Consider the following 16,175-nt stretch of genomic DNA (forward strand, 5'->3'; position numbering starts at 1 on the left):
CAAAAGTTTGGGGTCACTTAAAAATGTCCTTGTTTTTGAAAGACAAGCACATTTTTTGTTCATTAAAATAACATCAAATTGATCAGATATGCAATGTTGTCACGTTCTGACCTTGTTTTGTCTTTTGTTTTAGTATGGTCAGGGCGTGAGTTGGGTGGGTTGTCTATGTTCGTTTTCTAGGATTTGCCATTTCTGTGTTTGGCCTGGTATGGTTCTCAATCAGAGGCAGCTGTCAATCGTTGTCCCTGATTGAGAACCATATTTAGGGAGCCTGGTTTCTATTGTGTTTTGTGGGTGGTTGTTTTCTGTCTTTGTGTGTCTGCACCAGACAGAACTGTTTCGGTTGTTTTCTTTGTTGTGTTGTTATTCAGTGTTCAGTTTACATTAAAAAAGATGAACATGTGCGCATTGGTCCTCATCTTCTTCCCAAGACAGCCATTACAGAAACACCCACCAAGAATGGACCAAGCATCGTGGTGACGAGAGGCAGCGATACCTGGAGAACTTGACTTGGGAGGAGATCCTGGACAGCAAAGGACCCTGGGCACAGGCTGGGGAATATCGTCGCCCCAGCTGAGAGGCGGCGGTATGAGGAGGCAGCACGACAGCAAGCCCGAGAGGCAGCCCCAAAAAGTTATTGGGTGGAGGCACATGGGGAGTGTGGCAAAGTCAGGTAGGAGACCTGAGCCAACTCCCTGTGCTCACCGTGGAGAGAGAGGGACCGGGCAGGCACCGTGTTATGCCGTGAGGCGCACGGTGTCCCCGGTGCCCGTGCATAGCCCGGTGCGTTACATTGCAGTGCCTCGTATCGGCCGGGCTAGAGTGGGCATCGAGCCAGGTGCCATGAAGCCGGCTCAGCGCATCTGGTCTCCAGTGCGTCTCCTCGGGCCGGGGTACATGGCACCAGCCTTACGCATGGTGTCGTAAGGTTTGCCAGCCGGTTCGCCAGCACAGCCCAGTATGGGGTATTCCACCTTGCCGCACTGGCCTTGCTACGTGGAGCATTCAACCAGGTAAGGTTGGGCAGGCTCGGTGCTCGAGACCTCCAGTGCGCCTTCACGGTCCGGTCTATCCGGTGCCACCTCCACGCACCAGCCCTCCGGTGGCAGCCCCCCGCACCAGACTGTTTCTCCGTCTCCTTCCTGCAGGTGCTCCCGCCTGTCCAGTGCTGCCAGAGTCTTCCTCCTGCCCAACGCTGTCAGAGTCTCCCGTCTGTCCTGAGCTGCCAGGGTCTCCCGTCTTTCTTGAGCTGCCAGGGTCTCCCGTCTGTCCTGAGCTGCCAGACTCTCCCGTCTGTCCTGAGCTGCCAGAGTCTCCCGTCTGTCCTGAGCTGCCAGAGTCTCCCGTCTGTCCTGAGCTGCCAGAGTCTCCCGTCTGTCCTGAGCTGCCAGAGTCTCCCGTCTGTCCTGAGCTGCCAGAGTCTCCCGTCAGTCAGCCAGGAGCTGCCAGAGCCGTCAGTCAGCCAGGAGCTGCCAGAGCCGTCAGTCAGCCAGGAGCTGCCAGAGCCGTCCGTCACGCCGACGCTGCCAGAATCGCCCTTCAATCCGGAGCTGCCGGAGTCTCCCGTCCGTCCGGTGCTGCCGGAATCTCCTGTCCATTCGGGACCCGGGGTTAGTGTCCCTAGTCCGAGGTCAGCGGCGAGGGTCGCCGTTCTTAAGAGGCCACGGAGGCGGATAAAGAGGCGGAGAAAAACTATGTTTGAGGTGGGTCCACGTACCGCGCCAGAGCCGCCACCGCGGACACCCGCCCACCCAGACCCTCCCCTATAGGTTCAGGTTTTGCGGCCGGAGTCCGCATCTTTGGGGGGGGTCAGGGCATGAGTTGGGGGGATTGTCTATGTTAGTTTTCTATGATTTGCCATTTCTGTGTTGTCCCTGATTGAGAACCAGATTTAGGGAGCCTGGTTTCTATTGTGTTTTGTGGGTGGTTGTTTTCTGTCTTTGTGTGTCTGCACCAGACAGAACTGTTTCGGTTTATTTTTTTGTTGTGTTGTTATTCAGTGTTCAGTTTACATTAAAAAAGATGAACACGTACCACGCGCATTGGTCCTCACCTTCTTCCCAAGACAGCCGTTACAAATGTAGACATTGTTAATGTTGTAAATGACTATTGTAGCTGGAAACGGCTGATTTTTTAAATGGAATGTCTACATAGGCGTACAGAGGCCAATTATCAGCAACCATCACTCCTGTGTTCCAATGGCACGTTGTGTTAGCTAATCCAAGTTAATAATTTTAAAAGGCTAATTGATCATTAGAAAACTCTTTTGCAATTATATTAGCACAGCTGAAAACTGTTTTTCTGATTAAAGAGGCAATAAAACTGGCCTTCTTTAGACTAGTTGAGTATCTGGAACATCAGCATTTGTGGGTTCGGTTACAGGCTCAAAATAGCCAGAAACAAAGAACTTTCTTCTGAAACTCGTCAGTCTATTCTTGTTCTGAGAAATAAAGGCTATTCCATGAGAGAAATTGTCAAGAAACTGAAGATCTCGTACAACGCTGCGTACTACTCCCTTCACAGAACAGCGAAAACTGGCTCTAACCAGAATAGAAAGAGGAGTGGGAGGCCCCGGTGCACAAGCAAGAGGACAAGTACATTAGAGTGTCTAGTTTGAGAAAGTCCTCAACTGTCAGCATCATTAAATATTACCCGCAAAACACTAGTCTCAACGTCAACAGTGAAGAGGCGACTCTGGGATGCTGGCCTTCTAGACAGAGTTGCAAAGAAAAAGCCATATCTCAGACTGGCCAATAAAAAGAAAAGATTAAGAAGGGCAAAAGAACACAGACACTGGACAGAGGATCTCAATTAGACTTTTAAAATGATGGACTTGGATTAGCTAACACATTACTATTGAAACACAGGAGTGATGGTTGCTGATAATGGGCCTCTGTACGCCTATGTAGATGTTGCATTACAAATCAGCTGTTTCCAGCTACACTAGTCATTTACAACATTAACAATGTCTACACTGAATTTCTGATCAATTTTATGTTATTTTAATGGACAACTAATGTGCTTTTCTTTCAAAAACAATAACATTTCTAAGTGACCCCAAACTTTTGAACGGTAGTGAATATTTTTCCTGACCCGTATTATATTATGTATTATACCTTCCCCCGTTATCATTAAAATAACTACTGATAACTAATCTAGTCTAAAATTAGGAGTTTGGGCCCATAGTGCTAGCCTCTCTCTCTGTCAGGCCCATAGACTCTGTCCCTCTCAGGCCCTGAGGGTTAGTTTAGCGTTATCCGGTGTGCTGGTGGGATTCCCAGGCAGCTCTAATTAGATGGAGGGCTCATTAGACTGCGGGTAGATTGCATGCTTCATTAGTCTATTGAAAACATATCACAGCTCATTCAGCACTAATGGCTGCTACGCCACATTGCATTAAAACATGTACTCTCACTCCATCTCCATAACTCTCCTCTGGCTAATACAAATACACATGCACACACACAAACACACACGCGTGCACACACACACACACGTTTTGCATGGACACAATTTGCGTAAAGTCTGTTATGAATTATTATGTATCAGCTGATCTGAGAGCTAAATCTGACTAGCATGTAGCAGAGGGGGCTTATTGCAATAAAGAGGGGATGAGGAGGTGAAAGTTGGAGGGCAGGAAATTAAATGATGAAAGGTGGAGCAGGAATCAGATGAGAGAGATAAATAGACCATTGTGGGGGTCTACGAGATGCCATGGCTTCTATCCCGTGTCTACACTGCAAAGCTACAGTCAGCGTATGTGTGTGTGTGCAAGATAGGGAACCTTTCTCCAGACGCCTGCCAGCTGCCCTCATCCCCCCTCCCGTCCAAGCAGACAAGGAGCTAAGACCTCAGCTGTCAGCAACAAAAACAAACGGAGGGGGCAATTTTCACTAAATGTTTTAAACCCACCACAGGCCCAACCCCTGCAAGTTCCTGTCTACCCCATCTCTCTTTCCCTCTTTTTCTCCCTGTACACTTTCTCTTTCTTTCCCCACTCTCTTTTCCCCTTCTCTCTCTCTGTCCGCAGGTTAGCAGCAGTGACAGTAGCATGTGGGGTCTGGCAGACAGACTGAGAGCATACAGACAGTCTAAATATTTAAAGCCAGCGGGAAACACTTTAAATGTTCCAACAGAAATCCACTGACCCCTACAGCGGTCCTGACTTGGTCCATGTTTTCAAGAGACCGTGGGTCTCTGAGCGTGCACAACAAAGTCAAATCAAATTGTATTTGTCACATGGTTCATAAACAACAGGTGTGGACTAACAGTGAAATGCTTACTTACGGGCTTACTTACGGGTACGAGGTAATAACTTGGCTATATACAAGGAGTTACAGTACTGAGTGGATGTGCAGGGGTACGAGGTAATAACTTGACTATATACAAGGAGTTACAGTACTGAGTGGATGTGCAGGGGTACGAGGTAATAACTTGGCTATATACAAGGGGTTACAGTACTGAGTGGATGTGCAGGGGTATGAGGTAATAACTTGGCTATATACAAGGAGTTACAGTACTGAGTGGATGTGCAGGGGTACGATGTAATAACTTGACTATATACAAGGAGTTACAGTACTGAGTGGATGTGCAGGGGTATGAGGTAATAACTTGGCTATATACAAGGAGTTACAGTACTGAGTGGATGTGCAGGGGTACGAGGTAATAACTTGACTATATACAAGGGGTTACAGTACTGAGTGGATGTGCAGGGGTATGAGGTAATAACTTGGCTATATAGAAGGAGTTACAGTACTGAGTGGATGTGCAGGGGTACGAGGTAATAACTTGGCTATATACAAGGGGTTACAGTACTGAGTGGATGTGCAGGGGTATGAGGTAATAACTTGACTATATAGAAGGAGTTACAGTACTGAGTGGATGTGCAGGGGTACGAGGTAATAACTTGGCTATATACAAGGAGTTACAGTACTAAGTGGATGTGCAGGGGTATGAGGTAATAACTTGGCTATATAGAAGGAGTTACAGTACTGAGTGGATGTGCAGGGGTATGAGGTAATAACTTGACTATATAGAAGGAGTTACAGTACTGAGTGGATGTGCAGGGGTATGAGGTAATAACTTGGCTATATACAAGGGGTTACAGTACTGAGTGGATGTGCAGGGGTACGAGGTAATAACTTGACTATATACAAGGGGTTACAGTACTGAGTGGATGTGCAGGGGTATGAGGTAATAACTTGGCTATATACAAGGAGTTACAGTACTGAGTGGATGTGCAGGGGTACGAGGTAATAACTTGACTATATAGAAGGAGTTACAGTACTGAGTGGATGTGCAGGGGTACGAGGTAATAACTTGGCTATATAGAAGGAGTTACAGTACTGAGTGGATGTGCAGGGGTATGAGGTAATAACTTGACTATATAGAAGGAGTTACAGTACTGAGTGGATGTGCAGGGGTATGAGGTAATAACTTGGCTATATACAAGGGGTTACAGTACTGAGTGGATGTGCAGGGGTACGAGGTAATAACTTGACTATATACAAGGGGTTACAGTACTGAGTGGATGTGCAGGGGTACGAGGTAATAACTTGACTATATACAAGGAGTTACAGTACTGAGTGGATGTGCAGGGGTACGAGGTAATAACTTGGCTATATAGAAGGAGTTACAGTACTGAGTGGATGTGCAGGGGTACGAGGTAATAACTTGGCTATATAGAAGGAGTTACAGTACTGAGTGGATGTGCAGGGGTACGAGGTAATAACTTGGCTATATACAAGGAGTTACAGTACTGAGTGGATGTGCAGGGGTACGAGGTAATAACTTGACTATATAGAAGGAGTTACAGTACTGAGTGGATGTGCAGGGGTTATGAGGTAATAACTTGACTATATACAAGGAGTTACAGTACTGAGTGGATGTGCAGGGGTACGAGGTAATAACTTGGCTATATACAAGGAGTTACAGTACTGAGTGGATGTGCAGGGGTATGAGGTAATAACTTGACTATATAGAAGGAGTTACAGTACTGAGTGGATGTGCAGGGGTATGAGGTAATAACTTGGCTATATAGAAGGAGTTACAGTACTGAGTGGATGTGCAGGGGTATGAGGTAATAACTTGACTATATAGAAGGAGTTACAGTACTGAGTGGATGTGCAGGGGTATGAGGTAATAACTTGGCTATATACAAGGGGTTACAGTACTGAGTGGATGTGCAGGGGTACGAGGTAATAACTTGACTATATACAAGGGGTTACAGTACTGAGTGGATGTGCAGGGGTATGAGGTAATAACTTGGCTATATACAAGGAGTTACAGTACTGAGTGGATGTGCAGGGGTACGAGGTAATAACTTGACTATATAGAAGGAGTTACAGTACTGAGTGGATGTGCAGGGGTACGAGGTAATAACTTGGCTATATAGAAGGAGTTACAGTACTGAGTGGATGTGCAGGGGTATGAGGTAATAACTTGACTATATAGAAGGAGTTACAGTACTGAGTGGATGTGCAGGGGTATGAGGTAATAACTTGGCTATATACAAGGGGTTACAGTACTGAGTGGATGTGCAGGGGTACGAGGTAATAACTTGACTATATACAAGGGGTTACAGTACTGAGTGGATGTGCAGGGGTACGAGGTAATAACTTGACTATATACAAGGAGTTACAGTACTGAGTGGATGTGCAGGGGTACGAGGTAATAACTTGGCTATATAGAAGGAGTTACAGTACTGAGTGGATGTGCAGGGGTACGAGGTAATAACTTGGCTATATAGAAGGAGTTACAGTACTGAGTGGATGTGCAGGGGTACGAGGTAATAACTTGGCTATATACAAGGAGTTACAGTACTGAGTGGATGTGCAGGGGTACGAGGTAATAACTTGACTATATAGAAGGAGTTACAGTACTGAGTGGATGTGCAGGGGTTATGAGGTAATAACTTGACTATATACAAGGAGTTACAGTACTGAGTGGATGTGCAGGGGTACGAGGTAATAACTTGGCTATATACAAGGAGTTACAGTACTGAGTGGATGTGCAGGGGTATGAGGTAATAACTTGACTATATAGAAGGAGTTACAGTACTGAGTGGATGTGCAGGGGTATGAGGTAATAACTTGGCTATATAGAAGGAGTTACAGTACTGAGTGGATGTGCAGGGGTACGAGGTAATAACTTGGCTATATAGAAGGAGTTACAGTACTGAGTGGATGTGCAGGGGTACGAGGTAATAACTTGGCTATATACAAGGAGTTACAGTACTGAGTGGATGTGCAGGGGTACGAGGTAATAACTTGACTATATAGAAGGAGTTACAGTACTGAGTGGATGTGCAGGGGTTATGAGGTAATAACTTGACTATATACAAGGAGTTACAGTACTGAGTGGATGTACAGGGGTACGAGGTAGTTGAGGTAGATATGTAACTAGGAATAATGAGACAGGTAGTAAACAGTAGCAGCAGAATACGTAATGAGTCCATAAAAGTCCTTGTAAAGGGTCAATGCAGATGATCCAGGTAGCTATCTGGTTGACTATTTAGCCGTCTATTTAGCCGACTTATGACTTGGGAGTATAAGCTGTTCAATGTCCTGTTGGTTCTGGACTTGGTGCATCTTGGTTGACCTATAGGGGGTAGATGAGTATAAATATAACAATTATTATTGCTGATTTGGTTCATTAGGGGACCAGGATCGGGACACGACCATTCACAATTGTCGGTCATCACACCCCACCAGTCAAGGCACTCCGAGGGTCTCACCCACAGGGGGTAGAAGAGGGTGTAATGTGGGATGTCTTACGTAAACACCTGTAAAAGGTTGCTATTACCCAAGGAATAATTCCATGTATTACATTTAAAAAATGGCCAGTCGCAAAATCCTGCACGGAGCCGTGCGCTGCCACTTTAAGAGCACATCAGAAGTAAGAAAGGAGGATATAAAGATAGCTCTTCCGGCTCTCTGGAGTGAACTCTCGTTTGGCCCGACAGTTTGATAGTGTGTGCAATGCTGCAGAAGTCTTCTTTATTTTCAGTGTGCATTTGGGGAACAGGACTGGGACATGATCGATCCCAGTCATCGGTCATCACCCCCCTCTGATGGAGGCACTCATTGGGCTGCATGCATAGTAGGGTTGGCCACTGTCCAGATTTTCATACCTTCCTACAGTTCCTGTAGCAAAGCATCCTTCACTCATGCTGCCAAACATTCCCTCGTAAAACTGACCGTCCTACTGATCCTCGACTTCGGCGATATCATTTACAAAATAGCCTCCAACACTCTACTCAGCAAATTGGATGCAGTCTATCACAGTACCATCTGTTTTGTCACCAAAGCCCTGTGTACTACCCACCACTGCGACCTGTATACTCTCGTTGGCTGGCCCTCGCTTCATACTCGTTGCCAAACCCACTGGCTCCAGGTCATCTACAAGTCTCTGCTAGGTAAAGCCCCGCCTTATCTCAGCTCACTGGTCAACATAGCAGCACCCACCTGTAGCACGCGCTCCAGCATGTATATCTCACTGGTCATCCCCAAAGCCAATTTCTTCCTTTGGCCGCCTCTCATTCCAGTTCTCTGCTGCCAATGACTGGAACGAACTGCAAAAATCTCTGAAGCTGAAGACTCTTACCTCCCTCACTAGCTTTAAGCACCAGCTGTCAGAGCAGCTCACAGATCACTGCACCTGTACATACAGTGCCTTGCCACATTTCAGGCTTCAAACATAAAGATATAAAACAGTATTTTTTGTGAAGAATCAACAACAAGTGGGACACAATCATGAAGTGGAACGACATTTATTGGATATTTCAAACTTTTTTAACATATCAAAAACTGAAAAATTGGGCGTACAAAATTATTCAGCCCCTTTACTTTCAGTGCAGCACACTCTCTTCAGAAGTTCAGTGAGGATCTCTGAATGATCCAATGTTGACCTAAATGACTAATGATGATAAATACAATCCACCTGTGTGTAATCAAGTCTCCGTATAAATGCACCTGCACTGTGATAGTCTCAGAGGTCCGTTAAAAGCGCAGAGAGCATCATGAAGAACAAGGAACACACCAGGCAGGTCCGAGATACTGTTGTGAAGAAGTTTAAAGCTGGATTTGGATACAAAAAGATTTCCCAAGCTTTAAACATCCCAAGGAGCACTGTGCAAGCAATAATATTGAAATGGAAGGAGTATCAGACCACTGCAAATCTACCAAGACCTGGCCGTCCCTCTAAACTTTCAGCTCATACAAGGAGAAGACTGATCAGAGATGCAGCCAAGAGGCCCATGATCACTCTGGATGAACTGCAGAGATCTACAGCTGAGGTGGGAGACTCTACTCTGTCCATAGGACAACAATCAGTCGTATATTGCACAAATCTGGCCTTTATGGAAGAGTGGCAAGAAGAAAGCCATTTCTTAAAGATATCCATAAAAGTGTTGTTTAAAGTTTGCCACAAGCCACCTGGGAGACACACCAAACATGTGGAAGAAGGTGCTCTGGTCAGATGAAACCAAAATTGAACTTTTTGTCAACAATGCAAAACGTTATGTTTGGCGTAAAAGCAACACAGCTCATCACCCTGAACACATCATACCCACTGTCAAACATGGTGGTGGCAGCATCATGGTTTGGGCCTGCTTTTCTTCAGCAGGGACAGGGAAGATGGTTAAAATTGATGGGAAGATGGATGGAGACAAATACAGGACTATTCTGGAAGAAAACCTGATGGAGTCTGCAAAAGACCTGAGACTGGGACGGAGATTTGTCTTCCAACAAGACAATGATCCAAAACATAAAGCAAAATCTACAATGGAATGGTTCAAAAATAAACATATCCAGGTGTTAGAATGGCCAAGTCAAAGTCCAGACCTGAATCCAATCGAGAATCCGTGGAAAGAACTGAAAACTGCTGTTCACAAATGCTCTCCATCCAACCTCACTGAGCTCGAGCTGTTTTGCAAGGAGGAATGGGAAAAAAATTCAGTCTCTCGATGTGCAAAACTGATAGAGACATACCCCAAGCGACTCACAGCTGTAATCGAAGCAAAAGGTGGCGCTACAAAGTATTAACTTAAGGGGGCTGAATAATTCTGCACACCCAATTTTTCAGTTTTTGATTTGTTAAATTTTTTTAAAATATCCAATAAATGTCGTTCCACTTCATGATTGTGTCCCACTTGTTGTTGATTCTTCACAAAAAAATACAGTTTTATATCTTTATGTTTGAAGCCTGAAATGTGGCAAAAGGTCGCAAAGTTCAAGGGGGCCGAATACTTTCGCAAGGCACTGTAGCTCATCTGTAGATAGCCCATCCAATCTACCTCATCCCCATACTGTATTCATTTATTTACCTTGCTCCTTTGCACCCCAGTATCTCTACTTGCACATTCATCTTCTGCAAACCCTGCCATTCCAGTGTTTAATTGCTATATTGTAATTACTTCGCCACCCTGGCCTATTTATTGCCCTACTTCTCTTATCCTACCTCATTTGCACATGCTGTATATTTTTCTACTGTATTATTGATTGTATGTTTGTTTATTCCATGTGTAACTCTGTGTTGTTGTTTGTGTCGAACTGCTTTACTTTATCTGGCCAGGTCGCAGTTGCAAATGAGAACTTGTTCTCAACTAGCCTAACTGGTTAAATAAAGGTGAAATAAGGGCCGCTATTTCTTTCCAAAGGTAAACTTGTTTTTTTAATGCACAGAACGAATTTAGGCAGCAGGGATCTTGATCTAGAAGGGGATTGATTGTCTCTGCTGTAACCGAGTGGCTTGAGCTGGCAAGCTAGCTACTTACTTAGCAAGTTAGCCAAAATAATGCATAGCTGGAGCCCTGAGATAATTTATTTGGCAAATCTTAGATACTTAACTTTTAGTTATAAGCTGTAGCGATGAAACCGAGGGGGTTTAAGCTTTAAGGGTGACCCAACTGGCACTGAAAATCATACGGTCAGTATTTCTAAATACCCCGGTATACGGTATATACGCTATACCTCCTAAGCCTAATACATAGGATATAAAATCATTACAGAGAAGAAGGGCAGAGACAAGGAGAGGAATGAGGAGGAGGAGGGGAAACCCTTCTACTAAAATAGTGGGATTCAGGGTGGAATTTCCTGATTCCTTCCTTTAGATTTCCACGTCAAGCGAGAGCTGCTCTGTTCAACGCCATGGTTCAGCTGGTTCAGATGCACTGCGGCTAGGATTTCTCTCCCTCGGTTTGCAGACTGGGAGGCTGGGAGGTGATTTATAGATGTGCTTGTACTGTAGAGGTGCAAATGTACACCCAGGGTTAAGGTGCAGGGATGCTAGAGTTATTAAACCTTTGTTACATTACTCATTCTCACGTTGTGGAATAGTACTCTGAACTACAGTACTGGGAGTGAGTCAGACAGGGACTCCCCCGAGCATCTCAACACACACACACACACACACACACACACACACACACACACACACACACACACACGTGCATGTGAACGTACACATGCATACACGCACACACGTTGTGAATGCATGCACTCACACGCAAACGCACGCACGCATGCGCACACACACACACCCAAACATCAGATAGCACTCACATTTCCAATCAGGGTAGAGGAATCCTTATTTTCCATGGCCAACTTTTTTTTTAGGAGTCCAGTTTTGTGGGGCTTGGTTCCACCCCTTTCTCTCTACCCATCCCTCTCTTCTTCTCTCTTTTTTCATGGTCTGTTGTTCCACAGCCTGTGAAACAACAGCTTGTGTTTGTTTGCAGCATTGCAACAGTGCCCAGCGTGGGTTCTGTGTGTTGTGGTCTACATCAGTGTCCTACTTCCACCCTCTTCCTTCCCCACAGGGGTCCACCAGCCATCCTGACTGCCCATTCTCTGAGGGCATGGATCCCTCTCTCCTTAAATCTGTCCTTATACTCATCCCGCTCTATATTATAGGACCAGCTAGGTCACCCCTGATACAAGTCAGTATTCGACGTCAATTCATGTTTTAGGACGTCAGGAGATGACATGGAAACCGGCCACTAGGGACAACAGAGAGAGCTGTTACCTTCAAGAATGTTTCGGTTTTGCTAAGGCATTGCTAGCGATTTTTGTTTTACACCTATCCCAAAACCTTAAATCAATCAAGTCAAATGTATTTACATACAGAAACATGGTGGCAATGAAAACTCCCTAGAAAGGCAGGAACCTAGGAAGAACCAGGCTCTGAGGGGTCGCCAGTCCTCTGCTGGCTGTGCGAGGTGGTGATTATAACACTACATGGCCATTAAGGCCAGATTGTTTTCAAGATGTTCAAACGCTCATAATGACCAGCAGGGTAAATAATAATCCGTGGTTGTAGAGGGTGCAATAGGTCAGTACTTCAGGAGTAAATGTCAGTTGGCTTTTCATAGCTGAGCACACAGCAGAGGCAGAGGCAGAGGCAGAGGCAGAGAGAGAGAGAGAGAGAGAGTGTGAGTGAGTCGAAAACAGCAGGTCTGGGACAAGGTAGCACAGGATTCCATAACCGCAGAACAGTTGCAGCAGGACGACCAGGTGGACTGGGGACAGCCAGGAGTCATCAGGTCAGGTAGTCCTTAGGCATGGTCCTAGAGCCAAGTTCCTCCGGGAGGAGAAGGAATTAGAAGGAGCCCTGACCTTAACCATTCAGAGTTAATGCCTAACTTTAAAATATGGAGTTAATGCCTAAACTAGATTCAGCTGTGGATGGTCTGGGGGGGGAGGGGGGGTTATTATAATTTGGACAATGAACATTGACAACAAATAAGCCCAAAAGCATTATCTTTATCTTTATTTTTAAAACTTAAAAAACACTTGTTTTGTTGCCTGTTGCCGACCTCTGTTATAGGGATTACCTCTATATCCTCTCCTCATCCAGCGTTGCTTGATTATATTGACAGGGTGCAGGGATGGGTAGAAGCAGGGATGGGTAAAGGAATGGAGAAAGGGGTGGAGGAAAGGAGGGGTGCAAGTGAGGACAGGCGGTGTGAGTAATAAGGTGCTGACCCCACAAACCCCTCAGCCTGGGTGGCAACCAGACACATGCTACTATAGAGGAGAGAGGGATGGGGAGAGAGAGAGAAAGAAAAATATAGAGGAAAATAGATAGAGAGATTAGGAGAGAGATAGAAAGAAAGAATGAGGGAGGGAGGGAGGGAGCATATTTTGGAAGGGAGAGATGGGAAGCTACTGTAGAGAAGTAATTAACTCTGGATTGAGGAGGAACTCCCTGGTAGGAGTGTGTTTGTAGCCCAGGATTTTCCAGTCTACCCTGACCAGTGGCACAACAGCAGGCAGGGCAGGGCAGGAAAGAGCTATTAGATCCATAAGAAGGCAGGACTTCTCTCTCATTAAGCCCATAATGGATTTGTTTTGGGTTTGCTCTATGAGCCGCCTGCCTCTCTTTTACTGCTTCTTAGCACCACTTTGTTTACAGTGATCTAAATCCTCAGTGGTCTAAATCATCAGTGGTCTAAATCATCAGTGATCTAAATCATCAGTGGTCTAAATCATCAGAGATCTAAATCCTCAGTGATCTAAATCCTCAGTGGTCTAAATCATCAGTGATCTAAATCATCAGTGATCTAAATCCTCAGTGGTCTAAATCATCAGTGATCTAAATCATCAGTGATCTAAATCCTCAGTGATCTAGATCATCAGTGTGGCCACCAAATAAACACACTGGCTGGCCGAGTAGGGCCACATACCAGACAGAGCCACAGAAGTCTGTTTACAGGGGAGGAGGATCTCCTACTTTTAGAGGGATGTGTGTGGCTACTAAATGTGTGTGTTGGTGTGTGGTGTGTGTGGTGCAGGTGTATTTGTTTGTTTGTGTATGGGTGTTTATTTGTGCAGATGTTTTGGGTGTGGGTGAGGGATTGAAGGTGTTTCACATTTGGTAACCTGGTTTGATTTCTTGGATCGTTTGTGAAAATTCTACAGAATGTTTTGCTTTCATAAGACCTGAAAATAACCATTTCATAGGGTGATTTGCGAGGCACACAGTCTACGTGGCGTTAGGAAGCTTGTTTACAACGGACATAAAGTTCCACTGTCCGCTGTCGTGTCACAATACCTGGTACTCTGGTCACAGATTTTGGAACCTTTACACACGCAGGTCCAGGATTAATTTTAGCCAGGGTTCATTTGAGGTTCACACATGCTTTATAGCTGGATCAGGGTACCAAAGGCGCCAGGCTCCGGATCATACAGGGGATACGTGACAGCGCCCTCACAAATCAAGAAAGAGAGAGGAACGCAAGATATCAGAAATGTATTTTCGACCTCCTCTAATGGTCTCTTGAGTCAGAAACAGTCTGACCACAGACAGTGAATACACACATTCACTCTGAGCGACAGGTCAGACCAGACAGACGGGAGGGTGCACTTGGCCCCCTGTAGCAGGCGTGTGTTCCTGGCAGTCCTGATCTCTGTGGCTGTTTGGTGTCTCGTTAGGGAGATGACCATACACACATATGCAGGCCCCTTCACACACACTTATACACTACTAATTCATCCCACACAGCCCTCAGAACCGACTAAATTACTTCCCCTGCTGGCCTGTGGAAACAGTATGTCTCTGTAAGCTCTCTGTTCAGACTGTTTGTGTATGACATGTAAAAGTGAGAAAATAAACAAGACGTCAAACAGACAGCTTGACCTAACAGACGGAATGCACAGGACTTTTTTCACTGACCGTAAAAGGGCTTCATAGCTGAAATGAATGAAATATCTGCTTGACAAAGACATGGGGGTCATTGAATCTGCCATTCTGGGAGCAGCCTTCAGCTGTGGAGGGGGAGGAAAGGAGAGAGGAAGAAAGGAGTAGAAAGGAGGAGTGGAGAGTAGAGGGAAGAGAGAAGGCAAGAGGAGAGACGTGAAGAGAGGAGAGGAGGGGTGAGGAGAAATAAGTAAAAGAGGAGAAAAGAGGAGAGGAGTAGTCTGGGCCCCTCAATAGGGTGTCTGTCCCCTCCTCTTCTCTCTTCTCTGGAGGGGCTTGGTGTGGTGGAGGGAGAGGGAGAGTGCTGTAATCTGTCCGTCTGATCTGACCGACACTCGGCGGTAGCCTCTCCTCCCTCCCCTGCCAATCCCCACGCAGTCTTTGAACTCCGCCGCCAAGAAAGTGTAGCGCCGCCTTTTCTCCCCTCAGGAATGATCAGAAAAATCATAATAATAAAATAGAGGTTCGGGAAAGCAGGCGAGCTAGGGCCCTTGAAGATTGCCAGCGTGCTGTTAATAAGCTGGGGGAGCGTGCTGGGGGGGTGATGTCAGAGAGCATTAGGCCGTATTACTGGGTTGAGTGACACCTGGGATTATTCACGGTAGGGAGGAATAAAACTGCTTTCATCAGTGTGTGGCTGGGACCTGTCTGTTTGATGTCAGAATGAAGGAATCAAAAAAAACAAGGGGTTTGGGGGAGGGGGCCAGGAGCAGAGTGCACTACAATATGGGGTCAATAAGGAACAAGTGCAGAGAAAGATCAAGGGTCAGTATATGTGAGGAACTAAGGATGGCCCGTCTGCCACCTTAAAGGGTTGAACACATCAGACCAAATGTGGATCTCCAATTCATCTACCAATCATTCAGCGAGCTGTTGGCGTCTGACTACCGACATTTTCGTGATATTCTACATGTGAAATTGGTTTGCAGTTGGTTCACAAAGTACTCTCGGCAGGATAACCCCTGTATTCCTGTCTCTTCAGACCTCTGTTTTAGACTAGAGACTATCTTGTAGCCTGTCATCATGACTAAGGAGAATACATTTTCTGGACCACATGGCCTGATCAGGGAAAACTCTTGGCCCTGTCTATCATGTACAGCATTATTTGAGATGTGAACTGACCTGTTGGGTTTCCTGTTAGGTCACTTCCTGGGGAACCACAGTGTGTTGGACATCCTGAGACAGGAGGGCTACAAGGTGGTGCATGCACCATCACACTACCAGGAACCAATCACAGAGTGAGTACAGAGACACTCCCCGCCCACACCGTAGGGCCACAACCAAAACACATGCACACACATTGACATGTGTACGGGCATTGGGCACTAATTCATATGAACATTTACAAACACACAGTCTCAGATTTACCACGGAAGTTTACGATACCACATCAACCGTATTCACTCCAGAGCAGAAACACATGACATGTACTAATTGACACCACATAGATGTGCTAAATGTAGCACACATGCTTCAGT

General features: G+C 45.8%; 1 protein-coding gene across 2 annotated transcripts in view; it reads left to right on the top strand.

Annotated features, from left to right (window-relative positions):
- Window positions 1-16,175, top strand: part of LOC135556466 (metalloprotease TIKI2-like) — a 111,447-nt gene that overhangs the window by 92,197 nt on the left and 3,075 nt on the right. For both annotated transcript variants that reach the window (XM_064989696.1, XM_064989695.1), the window contains exon 5: window positions 15,839-15,935. In XM_064989696.1, coding sequence (XP_064845768.1) covers window positions 15,839-15,935 — 97 coding nt within the window. The remainder of the gene's footprint in view (window positions 1-15,838; window positions 15,936-16,175) is intronic.

Source organism: Oncorhynchus masou, chromosome 15 (genome assembly GCF_036934945.1).
Source record: "Oncorhynchus masou masou isolate Uvic2021 chromosome 15, UVic_Omas_1.1, whole genome shotgun sequence".
Taxonomy (NCBI): domain Eukaryota; kingdom Metazoa; phylum Chordata; class Actinopteri; order Salmoniformes; family Salmonidae; genus Oncorhynchus; species Oncorhynchus masou.